Source organism: Aptenodytes forsteri, unplaced genomic scaffold (assembly GCF_000699145.1).
Source record: "Aptenodytes forsteri isolate BGI_AS27 unplaced genomic scaffold, ASM69914v1 Scaffold146, whole genome shotgun sequence".
NCBI lineage: Eukaryota > Metazoa > Chordata > Aves > Sphenisciformes > Spheniscidae > Aptenodytes > Aptenodytes forsteri.
Window position 1 is genome coordinate 4,416,455 of NW_008795128.1, and position 17,522 is coordinate 4,433,976.

Genomic DNA, 17,522 nt, shown 5'->3' on the forward strand with positions numbered 1-17,522 from the left:
GCGGTGAACTATCCAGCCACTTCATGGCCTGCATGGAGGGTACAGCAAAGCAAACAGCACCCCCTGACCAGGAGCAGTCCCCTTCCCTTTGGGACCCTGCTGTTCTCTTTATCCAAGAGGCAGCTCCTTAGGCCTACAGACCACCATGCCGCTGTGCAACATGCCTTTGCTTGCTATCTCCTCCTCGATGACTCCTGGCAGGGAGCCACAGGGAAGGCAAGAACACGCCTAGCTGACGCTGTGGCCTTTCTGGGGGCTTTTGGGTGCTCCAGCATTAGCTTGAGCAGACAAAGCTCAGGGTTGTGCAGCACATGTCTCAGCATTCACTTGCACCAGGTGAGGAACTACTCCAATTTAACATGGTGCACCTCGTTGCAGAGTGCCGAGAAACGGGGGTACTAAGCGGGGCTGGGAGAAGAGGGAGCTCAGCCTCCCGCTGACTTGACTGAGTAAGGTCCCATGGACCACCACAAGACCATGTCAGAGCTTGTGACTGCCAGGTACAATGGAGCACACCACCACCAGCTGTAGATCCAAGCCCCTGTCTCCTAGGACAGCAGGAGAGAGCTTCAAACCAGCCTCCAGCTTGTTGCTAGCAGCAGCTTGTCTGAGTGCATCCCTCTGCTCATCTCTTTTCCTTAGAGGAGAGATCCCCACAGCAGGAGAGGAGCTCCTTCAACACCAACGGAGCAAGTGGCTGTGCTGGAGCCAGACCCACGAAGCCACCACTCCTGAGGGAGGAGGGAGGGGCTGGGGACTTACGGCATCACCAGCCAGACAAGCAAGAGCACAGTGCCAGGACAATTGGGTCCCCACACAGGGTGGCACTTCCCCTGTGTCCCGCCAGGCTGCTGGTGCCTGCCCAGGTGAGGTTGCTGTGGTGGGACCCTTGGGGACCCGGGGAATTCTCTCCGCAGAGTGGGGATGGGCCAGAGCAGATGAGAGGAGTGAAAGAGCCCCGTTTATCCTGTCCTGGCTGGAGATTTACAGTCAGCGAGCTGCTGCTGAAGGCCTGCAATTCAGCTGCTTGAATAAGCCTATGCTGTCTTGAATGAGGCTCTGGCCTCTTTCCTGACACATTTTCCTGAGCCCAGAACCTGCTGCTGGGAGACTGGCAGGAAGAAGGAAAGCGGTCCTGGTACAGCAGTCCTGGTAGTGACACCTGGGAGCAGCAGCGCCAGCAGTCCCATATGCAGGGCTGGAACCCCAAAGGGAGAAGCTGTATCCTCTCTGCCTAGCACGAGGCTTCCCAGGCCCACTTTGCAACCCACAGCTGTGCTCTACTGTGCTCTATGCCCTGCTACTGGGAAGTCAGGGAGATGAAGTGCCACCAGCAGTCATTTCTCTCGGCCAACTTCCAGGTACAGAGGGAGAGCTCTGGAGCCTCTTGGTCAGTGAAGGCAAAGGGGGAAAACAAAGCTACTTTCAGGCAGGGGAGAAGAAGCAGCTGGAGCCTGGTGGGGAGCCTGCTCCCATACCACTGGGACGCTCACGGTGAGCCTCACTCCCAGCATGCTGGAGCAGGGGGGCCCCCTGCCTGCATGACACAGGACAGCAAGCCCAGGAGTCCCGCAGTGACAGGACACACGCCGCCAAGCTGGCTTCAGCTCTGGGGGCAGGAGACCAGCAGACACCCCTCGCTCCACTCACGGCCAGCAGCCAGAGACACAGCCTGGGGCAAAAAACTGCTGCACTAGGCTGCAAAGACCCCAACGTCCATTAGTCCCAAGTCCCACATGGCTCTCAGTGGCTTGTCACTAAGGGTCCGTCCCCTCACTCCCCCAAATTCAGACACAATCAGCACTCCCAGGGGAAGATGATACTCACAGTCCAGGAAGCACCACTTGGGCGACAGCTTCTGCGATGACAGTGTCTTCGGTTTGGCTCCATCTCCCTCCTGCATAAAAAAAGAGAGGATAAAGTCACGTCTCTTGGCCTCCCCATCTCTCCCCAGAGCATCCCTCCTGCTTTGGGAGGTCCCTGCAGACATGGAGGACCACAGGTGCTTGGATGGAAAGGCGAACTTGAACACAGGCACAGCACACAGCGATGGGAAGCTGCACAGGACAGACTGGAGCCAACACACACCAGCTCACTGGAGAGAGAGGTGCCACAAGATGAGCCCATGAGACTGGCACAGTGCACATGACAGATGGGCCTGGGGGACGGAGCGAGGCCATACGCACCTGAAAGAGCAGGCGCTCTAAAGCAGAGGGCTGTGGAAGGAAATCCTGCAGAAAGGCAAGGTGTGCAGTTACAGCCTTTGGGCGGCCCCTCAGCCCCTCTCTCGTCCCATTGGTCTTGCTTAATGTGCTGCTATATCTGGCTTTACACACTGCCTGGCCAAGGTCCCTGGTCCCTGCCCTGCTTTGAGGCTAGAGCACAGTGGTTGCCCAAGGAGAGAGAAGAGGTAAACCACGAGATGACTGAGGAACACCAGCCTCAACGCACAGCTTTAGAGGTGCAGGAGGTTGCAGAGGTATCAGTCTACCAGGTTGACGTCATAGGAAAGCGTCACCCTCTGAGCCCGGGAGCTGCTAGCCATGTGCCTGTCTGCATGTCCTCACCAGTGCCTGGGCACAAGGTGGGCAGGGGACAGGCAAGCAGAGCAGGCAGAGCAAAGGAGCAGATGCCAGTGTGCCAGCCTGGGCAAGCAGCTCTGCAACTCAGCCCTGCAGGACACTATGCACAAGCTGGATAGGATTCCCTCAGGCACAAGAGCCAGCTAACTGGGGACTGAGCAAGGTCCCTTCAATCTTCTGAGAGAAAATCAGACTGAGCAGTGCAGCACCAGGAAGCACGCTGTGGGCTTAGAAAGCATTGCTCACCAGGAGCAAGGGTTACACAGCCCGTATCTAGGTCATGGACATGTACTAGCACATTGGCAGGAGCACAAAAGTTAGTACTTGTAAATGAAGAGTTGGAGGGGGGTGCAACCCTAATCCAGGCACCCTGGGAGGGGCAGAGCTGTGCCAGGAAACACGGAGCCTGCAGAGGGCTGAAGGAACACAGCACAGCAAACAAAGAGACAGAGGAAAGGCCTCCCCAAACGCCTAGGGGGTGATAGGCCCCCATAGGATGTATGCTGGCTTTTTCCACTGCCCCATAACTTTTCTGGGCCACCGACACCCTGGGCCTGGAGAACAAGGTCAGAAAAGCAATGCTGAGAAAGAAGCTGCCAGAGAGCAGGGAGCAACTAGCCATCCAGCTTGTGATCCTGCCTCCACCATGGGGTGAAGGCAAACCGTGACCTGCTACCAGAAGCAGGAGCATGTGTGTTGGTGTGTGCAGGTCGAGGAGGCTTAGAAATCCCTTCCCTGAGCCCCTCCATCCTCGGCATCCATCTGTGACCATTTCCCACGCAAAGCCTCACCTCCTGCAGCCTCTCGATTTGGGTCCGGCACAACTCCAGGTCGCTGTCTCCTGGAACCACAATGATCCCCAGCGGCACAGCTGCATGACAGGGCACAGACGCAACTCAGGGAGCAGCCCATGCCCCACCCCCAACACCTCACACAGCTGAGCTGAGGGCACTGCTGGACTCGGGGACTGTGGCTCCCACCCCCTGGTCACTCAGCTGGTCACTCACAGGCTTCCTTGAGCTTTTCCTTGTCATAGTGCAGTGCCTCGTAATCACGCATGCTGATTCGGCTCACCCGGATCCGCAGCCGCTCGGGCACTGGCTGCTGGCTGTTTGCAGGGGGGAAGGAAAAGGGAAGGGATCAGAAAGTGACAGCCCACTTTCTTCTTATCCCACTCACCCCTCCAAAACAGGCAAGAGCACAGACTAGGGTGGGGAGCTTGACACCATCAGCTTCTCCAGCATCGGGGTCTGGCCATACTTCTGTGACCTGATCCCTTCCCAGGCCCTTCTTGAGAGAGGATCGAAACGCCTTTGGGACTGATGAATCGGTCCCATGCCTTCCCCCTCCATCCCTTCTGCTTTGGAGAGGAGGTGGCAGATTGATCTGAGGAACCTACTCATTGAGCAGAGGCATGGAGTTGCGCCGCTTGGTCTTCTGCACCATGTTGGCTTGGTTGCGCAGGGAGATGTGGATACAGGAAGCCGCCAGCTTGCAGGGCTCTCCATCTACCTGCATGGGGATGGCCTTGGACGTGGTGAGAAGCGCAGGCTGTGGCTGTATGCAGGGGGGAAGGAAAAGGGAAGGGATCAGAAAGTGACAGCCCACTTTCTTCTTATCCCACTCACCCCTCCAAAACAGGCAAGAGCACAGACTAGGGTGGGGAGCTTGACACCATCAGCTTCTCCAGCATCGGGGTCTGGCCATACTTCTGTGACCTGATCCCTTCCCAGGCCCTTCTTGAGAGAGGATCGAAACGCCTTTGGGACTGATGAATCGGTCCCATGCCTTCCCCCTCCATCCCTTCTGCTTTGGAGAGGAGGTGGCAGATTGATCTGAGGAACCTACTCATTGAGCAGAGGCATGGAGTTGCGCCGCTTGGTCTTCTGCACCATGTTGGCTTGGTTGCGCAGGGAGATGTGGATACAGGAAGCCGCCAGCTTGCAGGGCTCTCCATCTACCTGCATGGGGATGGCCTTGGACGTGGTGAGAACCACCTGCCGGCACTGGCACAGCCGCTCCCCGTGACCACCAACCTGCAAGGCAGCCTGTGAAAGGATCCAGAGTGAGAGCAGAGCATAGACTGAGTGGTGGATGGGGGAGCACCCATTGTCAGCCAGATGCCGCAAGTGAACCAAGTTCTGGAAAGGATCCACAGAGACTAGGGCATGACAGCACCTCGCCTAAATCTCAGAGAGCAGACACTGCCACACAGACCAGCACTACAGCTCCTCAGGACAGAAGCTGGGGGGCTGGCCAACGCCTGGTCAATGGGACCAGTCGCTCCCCTCATTGCTAGTTACAACTGGCAACAGCACCGACTCACCAGGGATGTCATGGTGAAGCCAATAACTTCAATGCAGCCGTCATCGTGGCGCTGCGGCTCGAAATCGTGGTGCTCCCCAGGGTTGCCCCAGGGCATGGTGCCTGCACAGTACCTGTGAAGGGATGGCAAGTGATGCATGGACAGGCCTGCACCAAACCTGGGCAGGGATCTGTGGCATGGGGGTGAGGAGCCCAGCACACGAGGGCAGGTCCTGGGGCTGCTCACCTGGGGATGTTCAGGAAGACCAGGCACTGGGGCTTCAGGTCCTGGATCTTGGAGGTCAGGTCTGTGCCATCGCACTGGAGACAACACAGGGGCGTTCAGGCTGCTCTAAGGGGTGGCTTGGCCCACCCTACCCACCTGGGAGGAAATGACCTCCCCCTCTGCTCCCCGTGATGACTGTCCTCCAAGCCAGAGGAAGCCAATGTCCCCAGGAACACATCCTCTCCCCAATCCTGAGATACCCAGTGTGCCAAGGGACCGCTCCTCACCCCTCGGCAGCTCAACCCCCTCCCTGATCCAGAGCACCCCTGCACACTCACAACCAACTTGACGTGCTTCGCTAAGTCTTTGGAGCTCCCTGTGAGGAAGTCGGAGAAAGCCGTCTGCCAAGGCAAGAGACAGCATTAGCGCCCACGTGTTCACCGAAACGGGCAGCCAGGAAGCCTGCCACCAACCTTCAGACCTCAGCTGCTGAGAGCAGCAAATCCCTTCCTTGTCCAATGGCAGAAGCCCTCTCTTCTCCCCTCCCAAACCAACCTTATCCATTCCTCTGGCCATTTTGTCTACCAAAAACCTTGGGGCACCTTTAGTAACACCCCCCAGTATTCCCTTGCCAGCCCAGTCCCAGCTTTAGGGAAGAGCTGGCAAGGTGGGTCTCCTCTTGTGAGAGACTTGAGTCACAGGAGACAAATTCAGTCTCAAGCTGCAATGAAATACCATAAAACAGAGCTGATGTGACCTCATCTAGATTTATCAGGAGGACAGCATGGCCTCTGTTACACAGATCCTAAGGTCCCCTTTGGGTTTAACTGTACAGAGAGGAGGGGAGACACAAACAGGAGAGATGTGAGATGGTACAGAGCAGCACTTGGCCTTCAGAACTGCTCAAATACTGGTCACCCAGCCACATGGGTAGGGAGGTATATTGAGGATGGGGGGATGGACGAACAAAGATGACACTGAGACACAAAGTTCTACAAGTGAGATACAGGAGGGTGGCATAATTAGCCAGGGAGCTGTAACTGGCCCAAGGTATAAAATAAAAGACCAAAGTAGCGTGGGGACTCTATGGAAAGGCTTCCCGTTCCTCTGCAGGGGAGACAGCCTGCCTCCCCACAGCTCCGGGGAGGTCCTGCCTGGGTGACTGTCCGTGAGCCGGAGAACAAGAACAATAGTGGCAGGAGATCAAGGCAGCAACTGTACTGCAGGCCAGAGAGCAAGCTGTACTGCCAGCAGCACTCGTAGCCAAAGAGGAGCTGTGACTCCCAGGTCTGCAGCCTTTCTCCAGCACCTCTCCAGCTTCGGGAGGGGGGCTCAGCTTGGGTGCACGTGAAGGCCCGTGTAACTCGGATGAGTGAGTTGAGGGTGCAGACAGGAGCCAGGGCTGTGCCTGCGCTCCAGCTGACGCTAAGGCTGCTATGAAGGCATGCCCAGATATCCTCCACACACTCACCCCAGCATAGAACATTTTATTCCGAAACCGGCTGTTGAACTTCTCTGGGTTGGCCTCTAGGGAAAGGAGAAAAAAGTCCAGGTCATTGGCCTGCACATGGAAATACTTCACTTGCCAGCTCTCTCCAGACACAGCTCTCCAGCCAGCCTCGGCCAGGAGGCAGCCCCCAGCTCTCTTCCCATGCAGGCACCCCTCTTCTCCCTCTGCAGCCTCCACTTGCTCCTCAGGTTTCACCTCCAGCCCTGCCCCTGGGGCAATCCTCTTGTTCACTTTCCCGAGGAGCATTTTACGGGCCCACCTCTGGGGCACCCCATCACCACAAACCCTGCCCCAGCCCTGTCCCCCCACCCCCCCATACCTCGGGATTCATGGAACTCCAGCGTCACCCGCGCGTCAAAGCCAAGGCTGAAATAGTTATTAAAGACATCCAAGGGGAGCTGAAATGGAAAGGAGGAACAAAGATGAGGCTGCCAGCGTGTGGCTATGGCAAAGACAAGGTCAGGCTATAGCAGAGCCATGCACCGTGCTCACGAGGCTCATGGAGCAGAGGATTGCCTTCCCCCCAGGAAAATACAGAGGTCACCAGCCTGAGATGACGGACCCCGGCTCCTAGGGGTAAGGGACATGGCCCAAGGGGACACACTCTGGTCTCCAAGATACCTGCAATCACCCATGTTTCCGCTAAAGAAACAGTCTCAGAGGGGACTGGGCTTATACCTGTTGCAAGCTGTGGTTAAAAACCTCTGCTGGACATTTAGTTCTGATCTCTACATGCCTCGCCATGAGTGCCATGGGTCAGAGCCATGAGGGGAGGAGTGGAACTGGAGCAGGGAAATGCCAGCCCAACACCATAGCCCCAGGTGCTGGGGCTGCCTGAGCCAGTGGGAGAAGGAGAACACAGTGTCCCACCTTGTCAGCGGCCGCCTCATCCTTTTCCTCAGGGTTCGCGTCAGGGTTTGGCTCCACATGGAGGTTCCAGCGATCGAGCTGCACAATGTTCCCATCTTCCACGTGCGACAGGATCTTGGACAGAGGCTCATCTGTGTAACCCTGGTGAAGACCAGGACTCAGTGAGTCTCCTACCTGCTTCCTGCAGAGATGTCTTCTTCTTTGGGAAGACATCCCAGAGCAAAGGATGTGGAAAAGATCAATTCTACTTGAATGCTCAACAAAGTGGAACTTTAAATTTAAAAACAACGTATCTTCCTTCTAAAAATCTCCCAAAGTTTGAAATAATGATTGCTTTTGTTAATATCCTAAGATATTATAACCTAATTCAGAATAATTCAAATGTCAGAAGAACGGTAACATCCAAACTGCACTTATTTGTTGGTCTATAGTTAGGGAAAGTCAAAACAGCTAGCCAGTGCAAACCCCCACCTGTGTGTCTGGAACCAGAGCCGAAGCACCCAGCCCCCCTCTGTCAGCAGTGAGCTCTTCTGCCCATCACTTACCCCACCCCAGTTCAGTGTCCTGGCCAAGTCATTCCCTGTCCCCAAAGGTAGAATGGCCACAGGAGGAGGTGGGTTGAGGCGTAACTGGTCCAGAATGGAGAGTATCCAGCCCACCTGCTCAAGCAAGAGAGCACAAAGAAACAGTTGGTTATTTCAGGGACAGGCAGGCAGGTGGAGGTGAATCGGAGCACTAGCAATGGCAGAGGGGCAGAGACGGGGTCCCCTTAGCCACCACCGAGGCTATTCACAGTCTTTAATGCTCCAAATGGGTGCTGCGGGAGATACCAGTAACCCCACTGGCCCCCCTCACTGGCCAGGACACTGGCCCCCAAAAGGGCGACAAATCCAGACATGCCACAGACTAGCACTCCCTGGAGCAGTGCATGAGGCGACCCACAGTATCCGATGCCACCAGCTGGACCATGGACACAGTGTGCACATTTTGCCCCATTCTGGATTACAGCGAGGAGGGCTGCTGCTGGCACTGGGAAGGCCTGGGGCGAAAGGTACCGCAGGCACAAAGGGCCAGGGGACTCACTGTGCCGTCTCCCCCGCACGCCAGGATCCGGAGGTTGTGGACCTTGCGATACAGCTCCAGCCTGCAGGGAACAGAGAGGGTAAGAAGGGGAGGGAAGAGGCACTTGAAGGTGTTACGCAGCAGCTGCAGGGCTCCCTGCCCTCACAGAGCCCGTGGCGTTCACAAAGCCACATGCGTGTCTCCCTCCCCATCGCCACAGCAGTTCACAGCAGTGGGCAAAGCCACAGTAACTTTGGCTTCACCAGCTCTTGCAGAGGAAGAGCAGGGTGTCCACAGTCCATGTACACGCAGATAAGCTGAAACGCAGCAAGCAGGCAAGACCCACACGACATTAATGGAACATAATGAACTAGATTTGGGAATGTCACCCTACAGCTGGTCTCTTTGCCACTAGCCTTAAGATTAGACCAGCCCTCCAGCAGGAAGCACTGCAAGGCCAGGACTGGCTGCAAGGTGTCCTAGAGAGGCCTCTCAAAGCATGAACTCGTTGGAGGTGTCTTTGCACAGGGAAGTATGGAGCATCAGGCCTCTGCCAACCGCGGGAAGAGCTCTGAGGAGGAATCTCTGGGGCAGGGATGGGGGAGAGAAGGGTGCTGCCCCATCAGTACTCACGCCTCCTTGGGTCCACCCTGGCTGAGGTCGAAAACTTGCCGTGGGTTGAGATACCACATGAAGGATTGGATGATCTTGGCTCCCTGTGAGGGCAAGAAAGACTTCAGCAGGGAACAAGGAGTTCCCAGTGGACAGAGGGAAGAAGGCACCTGGTCTCAAGGACAGGCCAAGACAACGGCGTTCTGGGGGGACTCAGGCAAAGCCTGGCCTAGGTGGGAATTGCTGGGCAGCAAACTGGCATTGCGGAGGTTGCCTTGCCTCTTCTGCAGCTGAGACATCACCAAAACTATGCTGAGTCCTCAGCAACCAAAAGGCAATGCCCCCATAGAGCTGCCTTCTCATGGAGATGTAGAACAAGGCCATACCTGATTCCCACCACTCTTGGGGTTCACAAATACCAGCAAGGGCTTCATGAGAGGAGCTGGCATGGGCTTGATGACAAAAGGTTTCCACCTCCCTTCCTGCAAGAGACACCACAGGTCCTTCAACAAACCCGGGGAAACGCAAACTCCCACCTCTAGCTGAGCCCTAACATCACACGTGGTCAGGAGTGGGAGGAAGAGAACATCCCAGCCACCCTGTAAGCCTCATAGCTGGGATTTTCCCTGCCAGCAGGCACCCTCCCTCCACCTCACCCTCCTTAACCTCAGCGCAGACCCCGCAAAGCCCTCTTGTTTCCCAGTCCTGCTCCTCACTGCCCAGTCCCTCCACCCTTCCAAGACAAGGTCATTCCCTGTCCCCTAATCTCTTGCCTCGGCCCCCTTTTTGCTGGATTTCCGCTTGAACGATGTCCTCTTCTTCTTCTTACTAGATTTCAGTGGATTCTAGAGAAAAGAAACAAACCCAAAAACTCTGTGAGGAGCTGCTGGGCAAGCAGTTGTTGTGAAAGAGCCACAAGAGCTGAGGTGAGTTACCTGGGGCCGTCGGACCCGCAGAATCCAGGTGGGAGGAACAACGACAGCAGCGTGAGCCCCCAGTGAGCAGGGCTCTTCGATGTGTTGCAGCATGAAACATGACACTTTGCTGTGATACTGGCGAAGGACAAGAGGAGAGACAGAGAGAAAACTCAGCTGCTCAGTTTGCTGGGGACAACCATCTTCTCCTCCTCCCAGCTCACCCATGCCAGTGCAGGGAGTGCTGGAGAAAACCATGCAGGAATTTTGTAACGGGAAGGCAATGAGGAGAAAGTTTCTCGTAGGAGCTCCCAGCTATCACAGTACAGCTTCTCCCACTAAGAGGAGCTGTAAGGGCAGGCTGCAGAGAAGCAGCCTGGGGGCATCCCAGCAGAAAGCAGAGGTCATGAGATGCAGAGCAGGCTGGTAAGACGTTCAATGGGGGCTTTGCTCACCGCTTGCTTGCACCAGGAACAGCTGATGGCTACAATCTCTTTACTGTGGAAGGCAAACTTTTGCTGGAAACCCTGTAGAGGGAAGGATAAGAGGCTTAGGGAATTTCCTTGCAGTTTTCTACCATCCAACAGGACTTTCCCACCACCAAGAGAGACATTAACAAAGAGAGTGTGCCTGCAGCTGGAGCCCTCTGGATCCCTGTCAGATAGCCCCAACCACCACTACAGCACCAGGGAGGCCACTGCGCTCTGCAGGGGTGTCCCTATTCCCCAAGGAAAGCATGTCAGGAAGACAGTCCCCTCCAGGATTGATTTGGCCCAGGGGGAGAACAACTCTGTGTGGGAAGCACTTATGTAGTGCTTCACTGTGCAAAACAGGGCATGCGTCTTGCTGTTGCTGTAGGCTGCTGCCACCAAACAGGAATGGTGGGATGTCCTTGGTCCCCAGCCCTGTTCTTGTCCCTGGTTTGACCTTAGCTTTCCTTCAGGCTGAGAAAAAAAAAAGAGATGCCCTCTCACCTTGCCACACTGCCGGCATTTCCCTTCCTGCCGCCTCCGGTGTACCCAGTGATGCCGGACTACTATGGGCTAAAGGGAAAAGAAAAAAAGAGAAAAAAAAAAGGGAGTGAAAGGCCCAGCACGTGAGGGAACACAGGAACAGGCAGGAGGAATGGACCCAGGCCAGCCAGGATCTCTGCTCTTGCAGCAAACCCACTACTCACATGCACCAGCCCCAACGTTCTGGGAGAAGGCAAAGCCAACAAATCAGGGGGCAAGGGGCCAAATTAAGGTGCTCAGAGAAGAGGGAATTAAAACCAGAAAAACTAGGAAGGAAACGAGGGAAACTGAAGACTGAGAATCACACAAAGCAAACCCAATGGAGAGTGGGCAAGCAGTAATGTGGAGCACTACTTTGGTCATAAATCACCTCTCCATCTCCTAATATCTCTGACCAGATGCCCCCAGTGCCAGGTGAAAAATACGCTGGTGGAAGGCGTGAAAATCCCCAGGGAGACACAAAAAGGGAGTAAGGCCCAGCACGTGAGGGAACACAGGAACAGGCAGGAGGAATGGACCCAGGCCAGCCAGGATCTCTGCTCTTGCAGCAAACCCACTACTCACATGCACCAGCCCCAACGTTCTGGGAGAAGGCAAAGCCAACAAATCAGGGGGCAAGGGGCCAAATTAAGGTGCTCAGAGAAGAGGGAATTAAAACCAGAAAAACTAGGAAGGAAACGAGGGAAACTGAAGACTGAGAATCACACAAAGCAAACCCAATGGAGAGTGGGCAAGCAGTAATGTGGAGCACTACTTTGGTCATAAATCACCTCTCCATCTCCTAATATCTCTGACCAGATGCCCCCAGTGCCAGGTGAAAAATACGCTGGTGGAAGGCGTGAAAATCCCCAGGGAGACACAGTTTATGCCCACAGCAAGAAGATGGAAGTGCTTGCAGCTAAGCAGCGAACTGCCTAGCTCCACATTCCTTGAGGAGAGGAGCAGCCCCAAAGCTCCCCACACCCACTTCACCCTGCTCTTCACCCCAGGGCAAGTCCTGCCAGCCTGTCTCAGTCCCTGCCCACAGGGAGGGGAGCCAGGCTGCTTGCAGGCACCTTCTCTCTGTCTGTAGGCTCACGGTGGGTGAGGGCTGGAACTTGCAGGAGTGATTGTGGAGGCACGGAAACATGACAGTGGGATCTCTGAGCGTTGTGGGGGGACAGAAGCTTTGCAATGAAGTACCACATTTCCTATATCCCTCCTTCCTCTTCCAGCCCTGGATTGGGAATGGCAATGTGGGGAGGGCAGCAAAGAGAGAAGAGGGAGTGCAAGTTCACAGCCCGTGAGGTAGGGCCCAACGCCCTGCTCTTGACAACTTTTGGGATCACGATGATGATAGAGGCAGAACCTGGCAGGAGATTTGGGTCAGCTCCAGTGTTGTCTGCTCTGAGCGCAGCACATGGGAGAGGACAAAGAGTCCTGTTGGCTTTAGTGGACATTAATCCAGTGGCAGCAGAAGGGGGGCTATGCCCTGAGCTCAGCTCTGAGTCCCACCAGGCACATGTAGGGAAAGGGCTGACCCTGAAGGGGATCCCTGGCAGCACAAAGGCCAGAAGGGCACCTTTCTAGGGCAACAGGAGGGAAGAGCCTGTGGAGGAACTGCGGACTATTAGAAAGACAGGATGGAGAAGCAGGGTTTGTGAGTAAAAGGAGGAAAACCAGGAAAGGGGAGGAAAAGAAAATTTGTAGAGGTTGGAGAGGAGGAAAACAGAGACAGAAGAGTAAGCGGAGGCAGAGAGTTATCAGCAGAGCCCAAAAAGTAAGTGAAGGACAAATAAGGGAGCTGCGCTGAGAGTGACATGGGAAGGAGGCACGGCAGGAGAAGCAAAGGAAGAAAGGAAGGTTTAAAGTGATATCAAAAGCTTCACCTTACCAGGTGACACTGGCATTTCTGAGCAGGGAGCCCTGTGTTTGAGTACCTTTCCCCTTCTGCATCTGCTGTGCCAGCACAAACACGGTGTGGGGGCAGCAGCTGTGTTACCAAAATGGCCCACAACTGAGCCCATCCACACCCACTCCAGAGCACTGCATGGGCTACGCAGGCTCCATGGGCTGGAGGGTGAAGCATGAAGGCTGACAAGTGCTTCCACCAGTGCAGCTCAGCAGGCAGGTCCCAGGCCACTGCTTATGCCCAGGACATTAAAACATGGACTAAAAGGGTCTGACAGCACCACTGTGGGCATCTTCCACTGCTACCTGGAGTACCTGTGGCACCCAGGTCAGGGCTGAGCAATAAAGCAAGAAGTGAGCCCGTACTGCTCCCTTCCAAACTGTGGGAGTCTTGGGGAACTGCTGTTTGCCACAGCCCCCTCTACTTGCTTGGGGACGAGCACAAGGGGGGAAAAAACTCTTCCAGGAAACACTGTTTGCAGGTTCCCCCCAAGCAGATGCAGGAGCTTTAGAACATGCAAACCAGCAGATGCTCTGCATTTGCTGCCTGCGAGCTCCTCACTCCTCACACCCAGCCTGCCCTGCTGCCTTGCAAAGAAACATCCCTTTTACTGCACCATCCCCTTGGAGCCAGGAGGCAGTATGATGCCTGCACTCTGATGGGCAACAGGCTGGCAGCATCTGATGCCTTTGCCACCAAACTGGGAAGGCGAGGAAGGGTCAGACATAGGCAGCGTCCCAGACACATCTCTCACCTCCCGTACGTTCCGGGATCCTGACTCCCTGAAGGAAGGTTTGCAGCGGAAATTTATCTGTAGATTGAACACACATGAGAGGAATCAGTAAAACCATCATACCTGAAGAAAAGCTACTGGAGCTTATTTTACTACAGGAGGCCCAGAGCCTCTGGAGATGTTCGATGCTTGCCGCGAAACCCCTCACATATCTCTGTTACTGAACAAAATGGGGCCTGGGGTCCCAATCATGTCACTAGATGCTCCTTTTGGTATTGCCTCCTCAGAAGACCCCTCTTTGCAATGACACATTGTAGTTCCCCAGTCTTCTTGTGTTTCACTACCCAAGAGGAAGGGCTGCCCAGGAAAAGGCTGTTACAGCTTTGTGAGCCACAGAGAGGGCTTAACAAGCTCTACTCACTTTCTCCAGCTGTTCGATGCAGGGTGTATGCACTACGATCTTGCAGGCTGCACACTTACGCCTGGAGAGAGGTTTTTGCTGGAGGATGAGAAAAGAGGAGGAAAAATGTGCATGTGAATAACAGTGTTCAAAGGCTGGCAAGCTCAACTTCCCCTTACACCTCCTTCATATATTTCAGGATGCAGAACAAGTCCTATAGGAAAGTTATATACACCTAAACTCCTTGCAAGTAAAGGGATCTAAGCGTGTGCCTAGAGCAGATGCTCTTGAGTCTGTGACAGAGCAGGGAGGTGCTCTCCCACTGCTTTAATCAGTCCTTGGCCTCTTCTGACATTGCCCGAGAGCACCACAGAAGCTGGTCTGGGAAGCTCCCATGGTAAGCCCTGTGGGCAAGCGCAGGATGGCATCAGTGCTCCATGTCCACACCACAAGCAGGATTGAGTCTGCAAGCCGGGAGGGAGAACTGCAGCAACCCTCTAAGATCAGTGCTGCCTGCAGGGTCAGGAGGCAGCAGGCCTGGGTCTCCAGCACTCACTTTTCTCCTCTACTGAAAGGTCTTTCCAGAGAAGCTGGATTTGGATTCTCCCTCTAAGGGTGTGAAATCCCAACAGCCTGTCCCTGGAATATCACCATACCACCTCTGAGTGAGCGGCAACCCTGCGTCAGGTTCCCATTGCAAACTGAGCACCAGCACCGGCAGAAATTGGAGACAGGAGGGGCACACTCCCCGCCTTGGCAGACCCCTACGCTTGCCCCAGCAGCAGCAGCAGGGCCTTCGTGGTGTCCCCGCCGGGTGGCAGCACAGCCTGCGTCTGCGGCCCCTGCTGGGGAGGCACGTGACCCCTTTTGGCTTACCAGCAGCTTCGCCATACAGTTCTGTTCCCCAACGTAGCAGAAGTCCCCAGAGACATTGGTCTCAAACCAGATGTGCTCCCCATAGACCGCAGTCTCCTGAAAGGCACAAGACAACGTGTTTCTCTGAGAGCACCCCCAACGGGCATCCAAGCCCTAAAATGCTTTGTGCAAGGGACAAGATACTGGGACAAGCAAGGCTGGGGGGTGTCATGGTTTAACCTCAGTCGGCAACTGAGCACCACACAGCCGCTTGCTCACTCTCCCTCCCCCCCCGGTGGGATGGGGGAGAGAACTGGAAGAGCACAAGTGAGAAAATCTCGTGGGTTGAGATAAAAACAGTTTAATAATTGAAATATTATAATAATAATAATAATAATAATAATAATAATAATAATAATAATAATAATAATAATAATAATGATAATACACAAAGCAAGTGATGCACAGTGCAATTGCTCACCACCCGCCGACCGATGCCCAGCCAGTCCCCGAGCAGCGGCCCCCCCGGCCAGCTTTCCCCCAGTTTATGTACTGAGCATGATGTCACATGGTATGGAATGTCCCTTTGGTCAGTTTGGCTGTGCCCCCTCCCAGCTTCTTGTGCACCTCCAGCCTTCTCAGTCGGTAGAGCATGGGAAACTAAAAAGTCCTTGGCTAGTGTAAGCATTACCTAGCAACAACTAAAACATCAGTGCCTTATCAACTTTGTTCTCATCCTAAATCCAAAACACAGCACTGTACCAGCTACTAGGAAGGAAATTAACTCTATCCCTGCCGAAACCAGGAGAGGGGGTTGGAGCTATGTGTAGGCTGGGAGACAAGATGCACAGAACAATCAGGGCCAACGTCTGGACAGAAGAAACCTCATGAAGCTGCTGTCATGGCCCACCTGTTGGAAACGAGAGGGCCCCAGGAAACCAGCTCCAAGACCCACAGCCCAGTTGCAGTGTCCTGCACAGGGGGGCTGCTTCCATCACCCCCTGAGAGGAGGCATCGGGGCAAATTCAACGCAGAGGACTCTCCTGAAACAGCTTCTGTTCTACGACCTGAGGATGCGGCTTAAAACCTGCCAGGCTTTGCCTGCGAAGGAGCAGGGGCTTGCTCCTGCTGCTTGGCCCCAGCCACCAGAAGACCTTGGCTGCCAGGAGCAGAAGAGCTGGCAGTGGAGTAGCTATGCCATCCTCCCAGGAACCACCTGTGCCTGCACAGCCTCTCACAGCATCAAGCGGTGCTGCCAGCAGCACAGATGCTGGCACCAGCTGGTGGCAACGGTGGAGGCCATAAATGTGTCAAAGCTGAAGTCACCTGGGAAGCCTCAGCCTGGGAAGAGCCTGCTGCTTCTTGGCCAGGAGCCCATCCCATGCAACACCCAGCAAAACGCACTACAACTTACGCTCCAGTCCACAGTGCTGCGTATCTGCCTCTCCGAGTCACTCCTCAGGGCTAGCGCAGGGTTTGGCTGGGTTACCATGTGCTGGAGGCTGGACTTGGCGATAGCTTTCCTGGAAGACACGGGAGGGCTGGCTATTAGATCAGGGGAGGAGGAGTGCAAAACACAGCCTGTTTCTGGGGCGGGTGGAGAGGCTGGAGCAGAAAAGCATCCTCAGGACCAAGCGTCTGGAAATGAGGTGAATCCCCAGCACCGCCGGCCGAGGAGTACCTGCTCTTGCGAGGCAGCCCTGTGGGACAAAGAGGTGCTGGCCATGTTGCTGATGGCTCAGCTAAAGACACCCTTCACCTGGCAAAAGGCACAGCCTGGGCCTGCTGTGCCAAAGCCCTTGGGGATGACAGGTCCATTGCAAAACAGCCTGGGACGCTCCACTGAGCTGTGGTGGTGCGGCTGCCTTTGCAGGGACAACCCAGAGCCCTTGCCCCACAGGGGTTCCCCACAGCTCTCGCATTCCAAGGCACCTCAGAGCCTGGGGCGTTTTTGGGGACCAGCACAACCATCCAGAAAAAAAGCAGCTGTTTTTTTGGGGCTGGCAAGCTTCTCCCAGATGTGCTAGGGTAGAGGAAAGCAGCAGCAGAGCCGGCCAGCTGGAGAAAGTGTGCATCTCCAGCCCACAACCAGGCCTGCCACCTCCCTCTGGCCCCGGGCTGGCAGAAGGGGATGCCCGCAAGCCCCAGGTGCCGCGCTGAGAGCACCAGAGCAGTGCTGGCCCAAGTGGGAGATGCTCAGTGGGACACAAGCAGCACTGCAAGACACTGATGGCAGCCAGGGCCAATGGTGTCGAGCCCCTTCCCTCCTTCCCCACCGAGCCTGGGTCTGCACCCAGCCTCCCCTCCCCGAGGCATCGCACGTTTGCAAGCTGTCGCCATACATACAGCAGCCGGGGGCTCCAGCCGTCCGGGGTGGCATGGTGGGTGGACTCCGGTCCCAAGCACTCGGGGAGGGCGGCAGAGGGGTGCCCGGCTCCGTCCGCCCCCACACAGTGCTGGGCCAGCAGCTGCAGGTGGCCAGAGGGGAGCAGCCCAGGCCGGGGGGCATCGCTGGAGCGACGGTGCTGGCTGAGGCGGCGGGGGCGGCCT

The 17,522-nt window shown here is 55.6% G+C and overlaps 1 protein-coding gene across 1 annotated transcript in view; it reads right to left on the bottom strand.

Moving 5' to 3' along the window:
* The window catches only part of DGKZ (diacylglycerol kinase zeta), a 55,295-nt gene that overhangs the window by 9,043 nt on the left and 28,730 nt on the right, over window positions 1–17,522 (bottom strand). The window contains exons 2-23 of the mRNA XM_019471594.1: window positions 16,387–16,495; window positions 14,994–15,089; window positions 14,139–14,216; window positions 13,739–13,795; window positions 11,055–11,123; window positions 10,536–10,607; window positions 10,102–10,218; window positions 9,940–10,011; window positions 9,553–9,648; window positions 9,188–9,270; window positions 8,576–8,636; window positions 8,038–8,151; window positions 7,493–7,633; window positions 6,942–7,020; window positions 6,584–6,639; window positions 5,451–5,513; window positions 5,134–5,207; window positions 4,909–5,020; window positions 4,431–4,630; window positions 3,590–3,690; window positions 3,374–3,453; window positions 1,828–1,897 (exon numbers count right to left, since the gene is read on the bottom strand). Of these exons, the coding sequence (XP_019327139.1) occupies window positions 1,828–1,897; window positions 3,374–3,453; window positions 3,590–3,690; window positions 4,431–4,630; window positions 4,909–5,020; window positions 5,134–5,207; window positions 5,451–5,513; window positions 6,584–6,639; window positions 6,942–7,020; window positions 7,493–7,633; window positions 8,038–8,151; window positions 8,576–8,636; window positions 9,188–9,270; window positions 9,553–9,648; window positions 9,940–10,011; window positions 10,102–10,218; window positions 10,536–10,607; window positions 11,055–11,123; window positions 13,739–13,795; window positions 14,139–14,216; window positions 14,994–15,089; window positions 16,387–16,495 (2,000 nt within the window). The remainder of the gene's footprint in view (window positions 1–1,827; window positions 1,898–3,373; window positions 3,454–3,589; window positions 3,691–4,430; window positions 4,631–4,908; window positions 5,021–5,133; window positions 5,208–5,450; window positions 5,514–6,583; window positions 6,640–6,941; window positions 7,021–7,492; window positions 7,634–8,037; window positions 8,152–8,575; window positions 8,637–9,187; window positions 9,271–9,552; window positions 9,649–9,939; window positions 10,012–10,101; window positions 10,219–10,535; window positions 10,608–11,054; window positions 11,124–13,738; window positions 13,796–14,138; window positions 14,217–14,993; window positions 15,090–16,386; window positions 16,496–17,522) is intronic.